This window comes from Ctenopharyngodon idella, chromosome 8 (genome assembly GCF_019924925.1).
Source record: "Ctenopharyngodon idella isolate HZGC_01 chromosome 8, HZGC01, whole genome shotgun sequence".
Taxonomy (NCBI): Eukaryota; Metazoa; Chordata; class Actinopteri; order Cypriniformes; family Xenocyprididae; genus Ctenopharyngodon; species Ctenopharyngodon idella.
The window spans coordinates 30,901,932-30,915,899 of record NC_067227.1 but is presented as its reverse complement, the minus strand read 5'-3'; the positions used below and the strand labels follow the sequence as shown (position 1 = coordinate 30,915,899).

The following is a 13,968-nucleotide window of genomic DNA, read 5'->3' as shown; positions in this document are numbered from 1 at the left end:
GTGCAAAGCTTCGATTAAATCAGGAATCTCAATGTAGCTTGATATTGTAGCCTGAAGGAAGTAACAGTATTCAAGGGAAACTCAACAGAAAATGGATTTTTAATTAATTTTTATAGTGATTTTTATATATATATATTGTGTTCTGGAGAAAACATGTGTGGTGTTGTTTTCCATTAGTGTTGTTATTGTTAATTAAAACTTAAACTATTAAAAATCATTTAAATAATTCATTAAATCATTCATTAAAATAAAGCTGAAATAAAAGAACATTTAAATATTAGATGAAAAACTTAAAGGATTACAGTAGTTCACTTTAAAATGAAAATTACCCCATGATTTACTCGCCCTCAAGCCATCCTATAGGTGTATATGACCTTCTTTCAGACAAAACAGAGTTATATTAATAATCACCGATGCTCCCAAGCTTTATAATGGCAGTACACGGAAACCACCTGTTTGATGCTCAAAAAAGTGCATCCATCCATCATAAACATACTCCACACGGCTTAATAAAGGCCTTCTGAAGCGAAGCGATGCATTTGTGTAAGAAAAATATCCATATTTAACACGTTATAAAGTAAAATAACTAGCTTCTGCCAGACCGCCTTCCGTATTCAACTTACGAAGAAAGTGTAACGCCTCTCGCAGTTCAAAATTCTTACGCTACTTCCTACGCTTCCATATTCAACTTACGAAACAAGTGTAACTGACGGAGCTAGTTATGCATCTGTGTAAGCACTCGGTGAAGAGCATCAAAGATGTCTATTTACAACATGTTTTTGAAGAGTTGATCATTGTAGCCAATCACAGACATATCTGTTGAGCGTGTGAACACAATGGCCAATCAGAGGTGTTTAAGAATCTGCTCAACAGCTCTCAAAATGCTAGGGGGAAATGCTGGTGTTGTCACATTTTTTAAAATTTCAGTACCGAAGTCTGTATTTTTGACAACACTGTGCACCCGGTTTTAGCTTATTGGCATGATATTTCCACCGTTAGTGTCCACCCACCCCTAGAAATGCCACCATAATGCCACAGGAAGATTGTTGGCTTACTGTCCTTCCTCTGACCGAGGTCATCCTGCTTGGCCTGTGCTTTCACCCTGTGGCAGCCTGGATCATCCAGGATTAGCTGCAGCATAATACAGCTGCTAATCAGGCTGTCTCTGCGACTAGCTGTCCATGCTATTCACTCCGTTAAAGAGCAGATGTACACTACAGTGCTTTACCTTTCACCTGCCTGTATTACAGACGCACATGAGCTGCTTTCACATGGTCCTCAGTGATGTTTTTGCACGATGCTATTGAACCTGCCCATGCGAAAGTATTATTTATACTAGGGATAATATGTAGTGTTATAATATGTAGTAGTATTTATACTAGGGCTGTCACAATTCCTTGATTAAATTTGAGAACTTGATTTTAAAAAATCCTGCAATTTATACATGTCAAGTAACCGGCAAAATACCGGAAGTGGGCATTCCACGGAAGAGAATCCATTATTAGACCATTTTCTAAGGCTGCACAATGTATTAAACCATTTAAAAACCATACTATAGCATAGTGCTATTGTGAATTCACATAGGCTGCGATTCAATTAAATAAATATATGCCCTTTGGGTTTAATATATGCGCTTTAAAGTAGTCCTTGATCATGATTTCACTTTTTTAACTTTAGTGTGTAATGTTGCTGTTTGAGCATAAACAACATCTGCAAAGATATGACGCTCAAAGTTCAATGCAAAGAGAGAGATTTTTTTTGTTCTTTTAAAGAATTCACTGTTTAAGGACTACAAACGGCTGGTAGGGACTACAACAAGCTTCTTCCTGGAGTTAGTGACATCACGAACCCCAAAACACGAACCCTGCCCCCGAGAACACGCAACAAAGGGGGTGAGGCCATGTTGGGCTGCTTTAGAGAAGAGGAAGAGATGTAGTAGAGTGTTGTTAGCATGCCGTCATTTTACACCGGACTGCTTCACAAGCGAGGGTCAATTCAACGCTGGATTTGCACAAAAGATTAACATGACGGCACATGCTAGTCGATGAGTTGTATCAACTCCACAGCAACTACATAAATTTATCCACTAACCATTCAGAAGCATCCAGTTGCATTCAGCTGAGTCTCTCCATCAGTGTCGACTAAGGCTGAACACCGTTACTGACAATCCTCGTTTTGGCTTCGTGAGATTCTCCAGCTTTGTTGTTGTTGAGCAACCGTAGCGTGAGCTATTAAATCTCCGCCTGCTTCTGGAAAGGGGGCCGGGAGCAGCAGCTCATTTGCATTTAAAGAGGGACACACAAAAATGGCGTGTTTTTGCTCACACCCAAATAGAGGCAAATTTGACAAGCTATAATAAGTGGTCTGTGGGGTATTTTGAGCTGAAACTTCAGACACATTCTGGGTACACCAGAGACTTCTATTACATCTTGTGAAAGGGGCATTATAGGTCCCCTTTAATTATTTGCATGCGTGTAGGTTATGTGTGTCTCAGAGCGGCTCCGTTCACAGTAAATGCTGCTCCACTGTTATCATTTGCGTGGAGTGCGTCTCAAACTCCATCTCTGCATATGCTATGAGTTTGGGTTGCTTATAATGTTCATCTGGGAACGCAATATGCGCCATTTCATCGTATTTGTAAGGTAAATCATCATTTATAAACCTACACCAGTACAGCTTTAGTAGTAGTTGCATGCGTGTTTGTTAATGCATTTGTATGGATGTTAAACACTGAACAGGTGTTATCCTCACCGGACGAGTAAACGCCTCATTTGACTTTCAATCCCTGATCAAGTTGGTTCAAACTTCCGTTTTCTGATCACAGTTCACCTTTTAATACTCTGAAACGTGTTCAGGTCATCACTTCAGAAATATAAAGCCAACACAAATACCTCAGTCGGCGTAGCTAAGAGTGACGTGCCACCTATGGTGAGGATAACTCGAACACATTGCTCCTAATGCGATCAAAATGGCAAGTGGCCCAGCAAACAGCTTTAGCCGGAGTACTGTTAATTGAATTGAAGACATGACAGACTTGATCTTGTAAAAGTTGAACACAGCATTTACAGAGCGTATTTGGTATATTTGCATGACTCATATGATGGAGATGTAACTGTGTTACTTAATTCAGTTAGTGTGTTGAGGCTGTGAACTAACAAAGAAGATCAGCCTGAAGCTCCAGAGGTGTGCCAGCTAGATTGAGATTGTCTGCTATCTGCTAAAGCTGGTCCAAGTGGACACACACTTGGGTCAATAACAGATGGTACACGTCTTAACCGGTTTAGCATGAAACAGCAAGTGGCAATGTGATTGTTTTCGAATAGTGTGCCGGAGAACTTTTATTAAGCAGTCTTGCCAGTCAAGGACAAGATCAAAGATCGGACGGTTAGCAGAGCATGTCCCATCATGCCCTAGGACCTTAGCCTGTCTTAAGCATCTGTTTCAGGTACTCCTCCTCTTGAAGATGTCGTAAAGGCTCATTTTGAGTGAAGATCATTGGTAGGGCTTGGCGATATGGCAAAAAAAATAAAATCTCGACATTTTTTTTTTTTTTTTTTCAAAACGACGACTGACCAATTCTCAATTCTCGATTTTTGATTTTATTTATTTTTTTAATGTTTAACTAGTCAAACTAAAAACATTGTACAAAGTTAAAATGTTGTACAAACTTATCTTAAACATATCCTATATACTCAGAAATAATATAAAATAAGAAAAATGCTAAATATTTCTTAGCCAAAAAGTAATAGCAATAAATAACACCAGTAATAGGCTATTATTAACAGCAAATTGTTTATAAAAACTGAAAATAACTAAATACGTGGTGGTCAAGTAAAAAAAAAAAAGCTCAACTCTCATTTAATAACTGGTTTTTTTTTTTTTTCTTCCCCATTGCACTACCTGCATCTCTTTTTTTCCAAAGCAATAAAGCATTTTTGAGTGAAAAGTCGTTGCGTTGTCGTTTTAAAACACATAACTATTGCTACGGTACGCCTGTCGTTTACACTGCTCCGGCGTATTCGACCTTCGAAAACGCTGCAGAGCCCATTTTAGTTTAAAAATGCCGGGGTTATGTTTAAGTGTAAAAGGACAAAAATGTAGACTTTCGAAAACGATGGCTTGGCTGCCCTCGTTCGCTCTGCGTGTCCTTGATGACCATGTAAACGATAACATGGAGACTGAAGACTCTTTGCTAGCTTTTTTAGCAAAATGCTTTCAAATTCAAACACTTCCGTGTGCTTTCCAACGCTCCCATTTCTTTCAAAAGAAATCCTACTGTCCCCACACTTTTGAACAGAAGTGTATCTCTTTTCATGTGCCACGTAACAGACCTTGATTTTGACATTGAGTATTTCTACAAATTCACATTATTGGTCAACCAATATGGGATTTTAATGATTTATTCTTTAAATTATTACTTTTATTCCCCCCAATCCTTAAAATGTGGTTTCATCCTCACCACAGAGCACAAGTTCTTGACTTTTGTTGCAAAGTTTGAATCTTTTAGCCAGAGTAGGACACACCTGGAGTCTCTTTCTGACACACAGGCTTTGCTCTCTGTCTGTCTTTCACTGCTTGCACTCCTCTCTCTGAAAGACACTTTCACAAGGAGGCCTTGTTCAACAGCTTGACGGTAAGAGACTCCATGCGGAGGGACACAATGCCCTGCCCTCATCTGGCACCTCTTAAGGCCGGTTTCAAGATCAGTTCATGTGGCCTAAACCCTGTTTGAGCCTTTTATACAGGTAAATGAACCGCTGACTCCAGAACAGAGGCTTGATTGACATGATTGTAGCCATGGGATTGTGACTTTTGGATCTCTGCACATCACTTTAACAAAGCCGTAACCTGCATAAATGAAACATTTTTCAGTTCATTTAAAGTATTATACAATATTTTTCTACACCATGTTTGTTGATCAGTGCTGTTTCCTAAGTAAAACATCACATTTACTGTTGTTCATACTTGTGGTTAATGATTTGAACGAAGTGCTGTAACTCATCCTGCTCCATTTGTGCTACTTGTTAACATGGGATAGGAGAGAATATTTAACAGTAACCAAATGTACACTCCCCCTTGTAAAAAGGATATTTTTTTTCTAGACACCAAAAGCATTTTCACACTCTAAAATTTCCAAACGGAGGATATTGATGTGGAAACAGCATAAGTGTGTGCTTTATTTCATACCTGTGGTTGCTCTGACTGAGACTGTAACTTTCCATTGCGCTGTGGAAATCTGTCTTGTGATTTGGGCTGGAAAAAATTGAGATGAGCAATTCATGAAATTTGATGAGTTTGACATGTTTACTTGAACCACTAAATCTGTTACCTTTATGAAATAGTTCTTTATGTATACCTCAAATTTTTATGCATTCTCTTAGATAAATGTGTGCAGAAACACAAAACATGTTTGCATGCTTTTCGCCATTGCGCATGCCTTCTTAAAATAGCCTCCCCTTCCAACTTCGGCTTTAATTAACTTAAAGTAATAAGCTGGTATTAGTGGCTTTGAACAGTCGACGTGGGAGACGGGTTGGGGAGATTTTCCTGCTCTCAGGTGCTCAATCATACGAATGGATGTTTGCCAGTGCTGTATTAAACCAAACTCTGCTTTCATTTCCAGGCACTTTGCAGAGAAACTCCTCCACAATACTGGAGAGAAATATTGAACGGAGTGGAGAGTTGATTATTGTAAGCCATGGGGTGTGTTTGCTTTCTGGGTCACTGTCGGGTGATGTTCGAGACAACAAAGAGATTTCATGATAGTCGTCTCTGTAGTTAAAAGGGTTTTTACTACAAATTGAAAACAAACATTAGTATTGCTCATGCAGCTATTAGGTTTGCATTATGCCATGTAACTCGTCCCGCAGTTTTGCACAGGCAAACAGCACTAACATTTTCATAAAAGAAAAAACAGGTCAACTAAATATGAAAACCAATCTCCAAAGTGTCAAAAAGCACCATAATTGTAGTCCACGACTCTTCTTTTGTGAGAAATAGACCCAAATTTATGACACGCATAATTAATTCTTATATAATGTTCAGGATAATGCCGAAAGAGCTGAGCTGCACTGTAATGTCAATGTGTCATGCAAAGAAAAGGGATTAATTCAAACTATAGTCTCACATAGCCATTATTATTTACATTAATCTTGCATTCTGAGGTGCAAGTACATTCTCAGACTCATCTGAACGCACGAGCGCTCTTCTTTGTGAGCATTTGAGCGTGCGGTTAAAAACTAGCCTAGAGCGCCATCTGCTGTTAAAAACTAAGCTCAAAATCGATTTGAGAGAGAATCGCAATGCATTCAGAAAATCTCAGAATCGATCTACGAATTGAGATGAATCGGTTTGTCGCAGCCCTACAATACAGGTAAAACACCTGTAAAAATAAATAAATAAATAAATAAATAAAAACGGAAAATTACGTCAAATTAATACAGTACATTGTGCCTTATTTTTACATATTTTTTAGAATGTATATAGTCTATAGTCTCAGATATACTTTATAATCAAACTATCATAATGGTGTAATTTTAATTACTTCATCTGTCAACATGATGCCGGTGAATTGCAGAGCTGGTGCAGATATATCCATATCGCTATGATCAGATGCTTTCTTAACTGCTGTTTTCTCACCGCTGTCATTTTTGTTGTGTGTTTATTTTGTTATTGAGAGGAAAGCGTGCAGCACATATTTACATATTCACCTAAACGTTACTCTCAGCAGCGTGGATGGCGTCTGGGTGTTCGTTAACAGTATTTGGGTGCAAAAGTATTGCCAATTTATTTTTTACTTCTAAGCAAAGAATAAAAAAGAACTTTGACGTGAGTATATCGGGGCATTGAATCACGCTCAGTCTCTTGTACGTTACGTGTAGACGAGTGCCAACACGAGCAGTAAGTTGCTGGCTGCAGTTCACATAATGGCCACCGGTGTCGCTAATAACAAGGGTTTCTTCTACATACAGTACCTTTAAATGATAACATGAGATGTGTGTAATGGATTAACTGTGTACACTCTGAACTGGAAAATATAAGCAGAGAGTTCTCAGGACTGACTTCCGTGTGTGTCTTTGTGTTTCAGGTGGGGTATGTGTGATGGTATGTGAGAGTTTACCATGGTACAGAAGAAACTCTGGCTTCTGAATGTCACCATCGCAGCCGCCCTTTTTTTACTGTGTAAGTACATTTTCCTCCTCCTGCTACACTCGGTCCAAATCACAGGATTTGGGCGCTTTATTCACTTAACATGCACACATCTGTGTGTGCATGTCTCAAATGCTGAAGAGTTAAAGAATGTCTTTCTTTATAATAAATTACACTTGCTTTAATATTTAATTATCTAATGACATTCCGACATTTTTATGTATACACAACTGTTCAAATACTTTTTAGGGCCAATTATCATTCTTAAATAGTGATTAAACCATGAATTATGTTGCATTTCCTTAAAAAAAAGTCACATTTTATTTGTTAAAGCCAATTATTCTGGCAAGTGTTAAATTTATAGTTGATCCACTATAAATGAATGCTGTTTTTTCAAGCCTTCTCCATCCTCACACTATCATTCTCACCATCTGTTTTCCGTCCATTTGTGTCTGTTTTTTTCTCTCTCCATGATTCCTCTGCTGGTGTTCGTAGACATGACTACAGTATCACTGCACTCCAGGGGTTTAGTTCAGCCTGTTTACTCACAGAACACGTTTGGTGGAGGGGATAATTCCCGTTCGTTAACAAACAGGCGACCCTCTATGTTCCTCATGGCATGCAACCTGTCCCGGGGCAAGCGAGAGCATTTGTGATGTTTGAGCTGGTATTTAGGAGCAAACACCCCAAACAGTTGGGGGGAACAGGGATCAAATCCTCCCTGTAAAAAAATGAAATCTGTAAATCCGGATTTAGATCAATCTGGGATTTAGGTTTCCCTTCTCTCAAGGCACGGGGTGTGGGATTCTTAGGGGTGGCTGGCCATGTGTGTGCCTCAGGGGCTCTCGGGACAGAGGCAGGGTGGGGAGGTTGTGGTTCTTTCAGAGAGCGTCATCTTTGAGAGATTACCGCTAATCGCAGGCGAGACGAGGTGCATTGAGCAGCTCTGGCACAAGGGAGGGTGACTGGGGTGCAAAACTGCCCAAATGCATTTGCATCTTGTGAATTTGAGATGTCTGTATCTATCTCTCAAAGTCTAGTGTGTAAATGGGGGATTCTGACAAAAATGTCCAGGCCACATTTCACCCGTAAGAAAAAGAAAATCATTTTTAGGACCTTTTTTTTTTTTTTTTGCATAGGGTTAGGGTTAGGACATAATTTTCCTTCTATCCAAATTCTCATTACTATAATGTGAAGAAATCTCATTCTCTTCACTGTTAATTGAAAAAAAAAAAAAAAAAAAAAAAAAGCTAAACTATTTTTTGTATTTGTAAAGTGCAGTCGTAATTATACATTATGGTATTATTTGTTGTACTTTAGTTTAATGTACAGCATGATTTTCATTATTGTAAGGTAATGAGAATTAGAATTTGGCGTAAATGTTCTTATCGAGAATTTTTTTAAATTATTATTTATATAGTAATAAAAATCATATATTATAATATTATATTTATATAAAATATTTTCTTTATGCATTTTATTTACATATATTAACTTTTTTTTATCAACCTGTTTTTTTTCCCTCCCGTGAGTTTCACCCTAATAAGGCTTTCTTTGTCTGTCCCATTAGGAGAAAGTGTCACAGACGTTCTTCATATTAACATGCTGTATGTTAATTTACATGCATGTCATCTCCCCTGCACCCCACCCCCTTTTAATCTGGATTTGCATTCGCCCCGCTTTAGTGTGTGTTTTTGTGACATCACCCTCCTGCTTCTCTTTTGTGTCTTGTTTTTCTCAGTCACGCTCTCATTTTCCATCTCACATTCTCCTTTTGGCTCTTGTTCCTGTCTGTATCCTGTCATTGCTTTCTCCAGGACATCAGAACTGCTGGTTTTATCATTGAGTACATACTGTAAAGGCAGTACTTGCCTCCAATGACAAATATTGAAGTTTTCCACCCTGTGGGTTTGATCTATGTGCTGTGAACGCAAACAGAAAACACATGTCAGGAAACAAATGCAATGTGTTTGTTGTTTGCTCCTTGTGATGTGTTTTTTCTACTTACTATCTTAAGAAGAACTAAATTAATTTATCTGAAAAAGCATTGGAAAGTCACATGTTTAACTGTGTTTCTGAATTGCATTACTCTTCAAAATAAGTGCTTTGTTTGAGCTTTATCCACTTCTCTCCCTGCTGAAAAGACCAACATAATGGTCAACATAACCAGCTTCACCAGCTATGATTTGCTGTCTAACAAGCTCAGCCCAAAGCCACTGCTGACCAGCACTAACCAGCAGAAATCCATCTGGACCAGCTCTAAAACAGAATAAACCAGTTTGGACCAGATCAAATCAGCTGTTACCCAGCAGAAATACATCTGGATGAAATCTAAACCAAAATAAATCCATCTGGTCTAGCTCAAAACCACAGCTGACCAGCATAAATCAGTCTAGACCAGTGCTAAGCAGCAGAAATCCATCTGGACCAGCTCTTAACCAGACTAAATCAGTCTAGACCAGCTCAAAACCACTGCTAACCAGCAGAAATCAGTCTAGACCAGCACTAACCAGCAGAAATCCAGCTTTTAACCAGAATAAATCAGTCTGGACCAGCTCAAAACCACTGCTAACCAGCATAAATCAGTCTAAACCAGAACTAACCAGCAAAAGTCCATCTGGACCAGCTCTAAACTACAGCTGACCAGCATAAATCAGTCTAGACCAGTGCTAAGCAGCAGAAATCCATCTGGACCAGCTCTTAACCAGAATAAATCAGTCTGGACCAGCTCAAAACCACTGCTAACCAGCATAAATCAGTTTAGACCAGTGCTAACCCGAATACATCCATCTGGACCAGCTCTAAACCAACAAAAATCAGTCTGGAGCAGCAGAAAATCACAATTAACCAGAATAAATGAATCTAGACCTGCTCTAACCAGTGGTACTTAAATGGTACTAGCACTAAACCACTGCTATCCAGCATAAATCAGTTGGACTAGCATGGAAATGGAAAATCATGGAAAATGAGTTCACATGTGTATGTTTGTGTTCTACAGGTCCTTCTCTGAGCGCTGAACCGGTGGTCCGGGGAAGGGTCGGGGGTTTTGCTGAGCTGGACTGCAGTCTGACTCCTCCATCAGACGGGCCCACCACTCCAAATCTCTTTCCCTTACATGTGGTGGAGTGGGTCCGGCTGGGATACAATGTCCCCATCCTCATTAAATTTGGCGGCTACACCCCACGAGTGCATCCGAACTACAAAGGTGAGTGTCACCTTAAACATAAATCAGTTTTCCATTAATCCTGCAGGAGAGAGACTGCCAGAGGGGACGAAGGAAGTGATGCTGCTGCTAGACTTTTATGAGTTTGGATTTTATGCGCTTTGTCTTTGGAGCTCACAATGATATTTATGATTTCATTATATTAATGTCAAAAAGGGCTGCACGATTTGGAAAAAAAAAAAAAAAAAATCCAATAGCGGGGGTGTTTGCCAAAAATGTAATAACAATGTAATAATAATGTAATAATAATAATAATATAATATTTTTTTGGCCTAAAATATAATCAGTTTAAAATAATAATACTACTAATAATAATAATAATTATTATTATTATTATTATTATTATTATTATTATTATTATTATTATTATTTTAAACTGATTATATTTTAGGCCAAAAAAAATAATTAATATTGTTATTATTTATTATTATTATTATTATTATTATTATTATTATTATTATTAATTATAATATTGACCAGAAAATTGTTATAGATCTCAATGTGACTTTATAATATTGCTGCTAATAATGAGAATTATTAATAATAATAATGTTGTATTTTTAATCTTAGTGTATTATTATTATTATTAATAAACAAAATAATTGTTTATATATTTATTACAATTATATACTGTGTAAATATTGTTTTATGTAATATAACTAAAAAAAATATAACTTATGATATATATTATATATATTTTTTTTTTTACTAAAATATATATTAATATTATTTTTCTTTTTAAAATGTTATTATGATTATGTAGTTATTGCGTGAAAAGGAGGAAATACATTTTTGTATGTTGGTTATCAGACGCTTAAAAATGATGTACAAAAATGTAGTGTTTATACATCAGTATGACTATATACTACTACTACTAATAATAATAATAATGATAATAATAATGATAATAATAATGATAATAATAATATCATTATTATTAGTGATAGTGTTAGTATTAGTATAATTTTATTTTTGTATGTTTATTATTACTAAATAAAAATATTAAACAAAATAAATAATATTTCTTTTAGAATAAAAAAAAAGAGTATTTAAGAAAATTACAAAATAAATACATAAATAAATGATATAGTTTGGAATGACATGAGGCATTATATGTGGGTGGATTTTATATGTATAGGCACCTACTCAAAACACTTCATTTTGCTGGAATCTTCTCAGATGCAGCTGGATTTCAGAGGTTTGCTGCTGGGATACTGAAAGCTGCCTTAAAGGTTTATTGCTATTGTTAAGAGAGACCTTTGGGTTCTTTAGACGTAGTTCTCTGTTTTACAATCACTTGTTTAGACTCTGGGGGCCACATCCACAGGCTTTATCCACTCAATGGCCCACAATAGTTCCTGTTGTTGTTTCTCAAAAAGGTGCCGACACAGGGCCTGCAAAAGGCTGATTTCCCAAGCAATTCACCAAGAGCTCCCTTGAAACAACTTTCAAGGCTGTTTGGGTGCTTTACTCATTCCCGGAGAGGTGCTTGGCGGTGTAAATGCAGCCGTTTGCCCCAGTGCACGTGAAGGAGGGGTCGTGCTCTGGAATTTATTGAAGGGGGAGGGGCATTGTGTTGTTAAACGAATATCCCCATATAAATGACCCACCCAAACAAGTGCCCTGTAATTATGTAGAGTGTGTGTCTGCGTTTGGTACAGATGCTGGAGGGAGAAAAGGGAAGGGGGTAGTGGGGTGCTCAGACGTTACGGCCCGTGGGGGTTGTGGGTATTGAGCGGGACCCTGGATTAAGAACATTGGGGTTAACTGCAGCGGGCTGGTTAGGGGCCGCGTGTCTCAGATGGATTTGACCCAGTAAGAGAGAAAATTGTTTTTCAGCAGGGCTGTTTTAAGAATAGATAGAAGGTGTGGGAATAATGGATTTATCCTGAAGAGTTTTCCATCATTGTGTCAGCACACAAAAGACAATGAGTGACATCACTCCCAGCTTCCTTCTGCAACAACTGAAACAACCATGTATGAAGACAACGAGTATATAAAATTAAAGATATACTTTTATTTATATTATATATAAATATTTATTGTGAAATTATATTGTATTCTATAATTTTATTAACTTAAATATATAAAACGTATATATATTTTAATTACAATTATTTACTGTGTTTTGTTGTTACATATACATTATATATATATGTGTGTGTATATATATGTATATGTATGTACTGTGTGTGTGTATATATAATGTACTGTGTGTGTGTGTGTGTGTGTGTGTGTGTGTATGTATGTATATATATATATATATATATATATATATATATATAATATACTTGAAATATGTAATACAGAAGTAGCCCAAATAAGATGTTTTTAACTAAAATATAGTATTATTTTTCTTTTTAAAATGTTATTATTATGATTATGTAGTTATTGCATGAAAAAGGAGAAATACATTTTTACATGTTGGTTATTAGACACTTAAAGTGCTGTGATATATATTCAGTTCTGATACCATCTCTGAACCATAGTACCAGCACCAGGTCTGGTGTGATTGGCGTTTGTTTCACTTGAATGGGTTTTGATAGAAGATCAAATGGAAATTTTTCCCAGTGGGATGTGCTGTGACTGTCAGGAGGAGCATGTGGTTCTCAGATGAGCCCCTCTGTGTCTTGACCTGATGCTCGTGTCTATCAGGAGACTACTGCAAAATAAATTAAGATTTGTTCTGTGGTGTTTTAGACAACAAGTCATGGGTTAAAGAAAGATCTGAGGAAAGGAAGAAATGCAGTTTACCTCTTGATAAAACAAACAGTCAGTAATGAGTAAGGAACGTCAAAGGAAGGAAGAAATTGCCTCTTCTTTCCCTTTTCTCTAAGCTGCATCTGTGTTTAATTTCACCCCTATGTTAGAGCACGCTGGCAACAGATGAAGCATATTACGGCTTTGAATCTGATGCATTTCCCCTCTCAAATTAAAAGGATGTAAGTTTTCCAAACCGCATCGCAAAACCTCACACCACGGATGACATGTTGAAACCCGACCTGTTCACATCTTTAAATATAATTCTGCTGCAAACTGGATCAAAAGTCTCATGTTTTTATCAGAACTATGTTTAGGTTTGCACACATTAGGTTTGTCAGATCTTTCTGACTCTAAAATCTGATTGGATGAGCCATGCACATCAGTCAACACATTTAAGGATGTTTAAGGTATGTCATGTGACTTTTTTTCTTAAAGGCACAATATGTAAGATTTTTGGATTAAAATATCCAAAAATAACGAGATCAGTGTTATATGTTTTTTCGACTTGTGTACTTACATTATCCAAGATGATCCCAAGAATGTTTAAATCCAGAGAAATAAGCAATTCTAACCAGGACACAGACCGTGTTCGTGGTCGCCTATCAATGACATTGTACCCGCGTTTTCCGGTTTTATTTTGTAGAAACCATGGAAACACCAAAGATGCTTTAATATATTATGTTTTATTAGACAAGGGAACAACTGTTTGGATACATTGATCGACAGAAAACTAATCATTGTTATATAGCTCAACACGTTTAGTCTTATTGTTTGAATCTCGTTTTCCACGAGTACTGTGTTCATGCCTCAGAGACAACACTATTTTGTCATAT

The 13,968-nt window shown here is 37.1% G+C and overlaps 1 protein-coding gene across 2 annotated transcripts in view; it reads left to right on the top strand.

Annotated features, from left to right (window-relative positions):
• The window catches only part of igsf9b (immunoglobulin superfamily, member 9b), a 48,571-nt gene that overhangs the window by 5,160 nt on the left and 29,443 nt on the right, over nucleotides 1–13,968 (top strand). For both annotated transcript variants that reach the window (XM_051904449.1, XM_051904450.1), the window contains exons 2-3: nucleotides 7,088–7,182; nucleotides 10,148–10,354. In XM_051904449.1, the coding sequence (XP_051760409.1) occupies nucleotides 7,122–7,182; nucleotides 10,148–10,354 (268 nt within the window). In that variant the 5' untranslated portion in view covers nucleotides 7,088–7,121. The remainder of the gene's footprint in view (nucleotides 1–7,087; nucleotides 7,183–10,147; nucleotides 10,355–13,968) is intronic.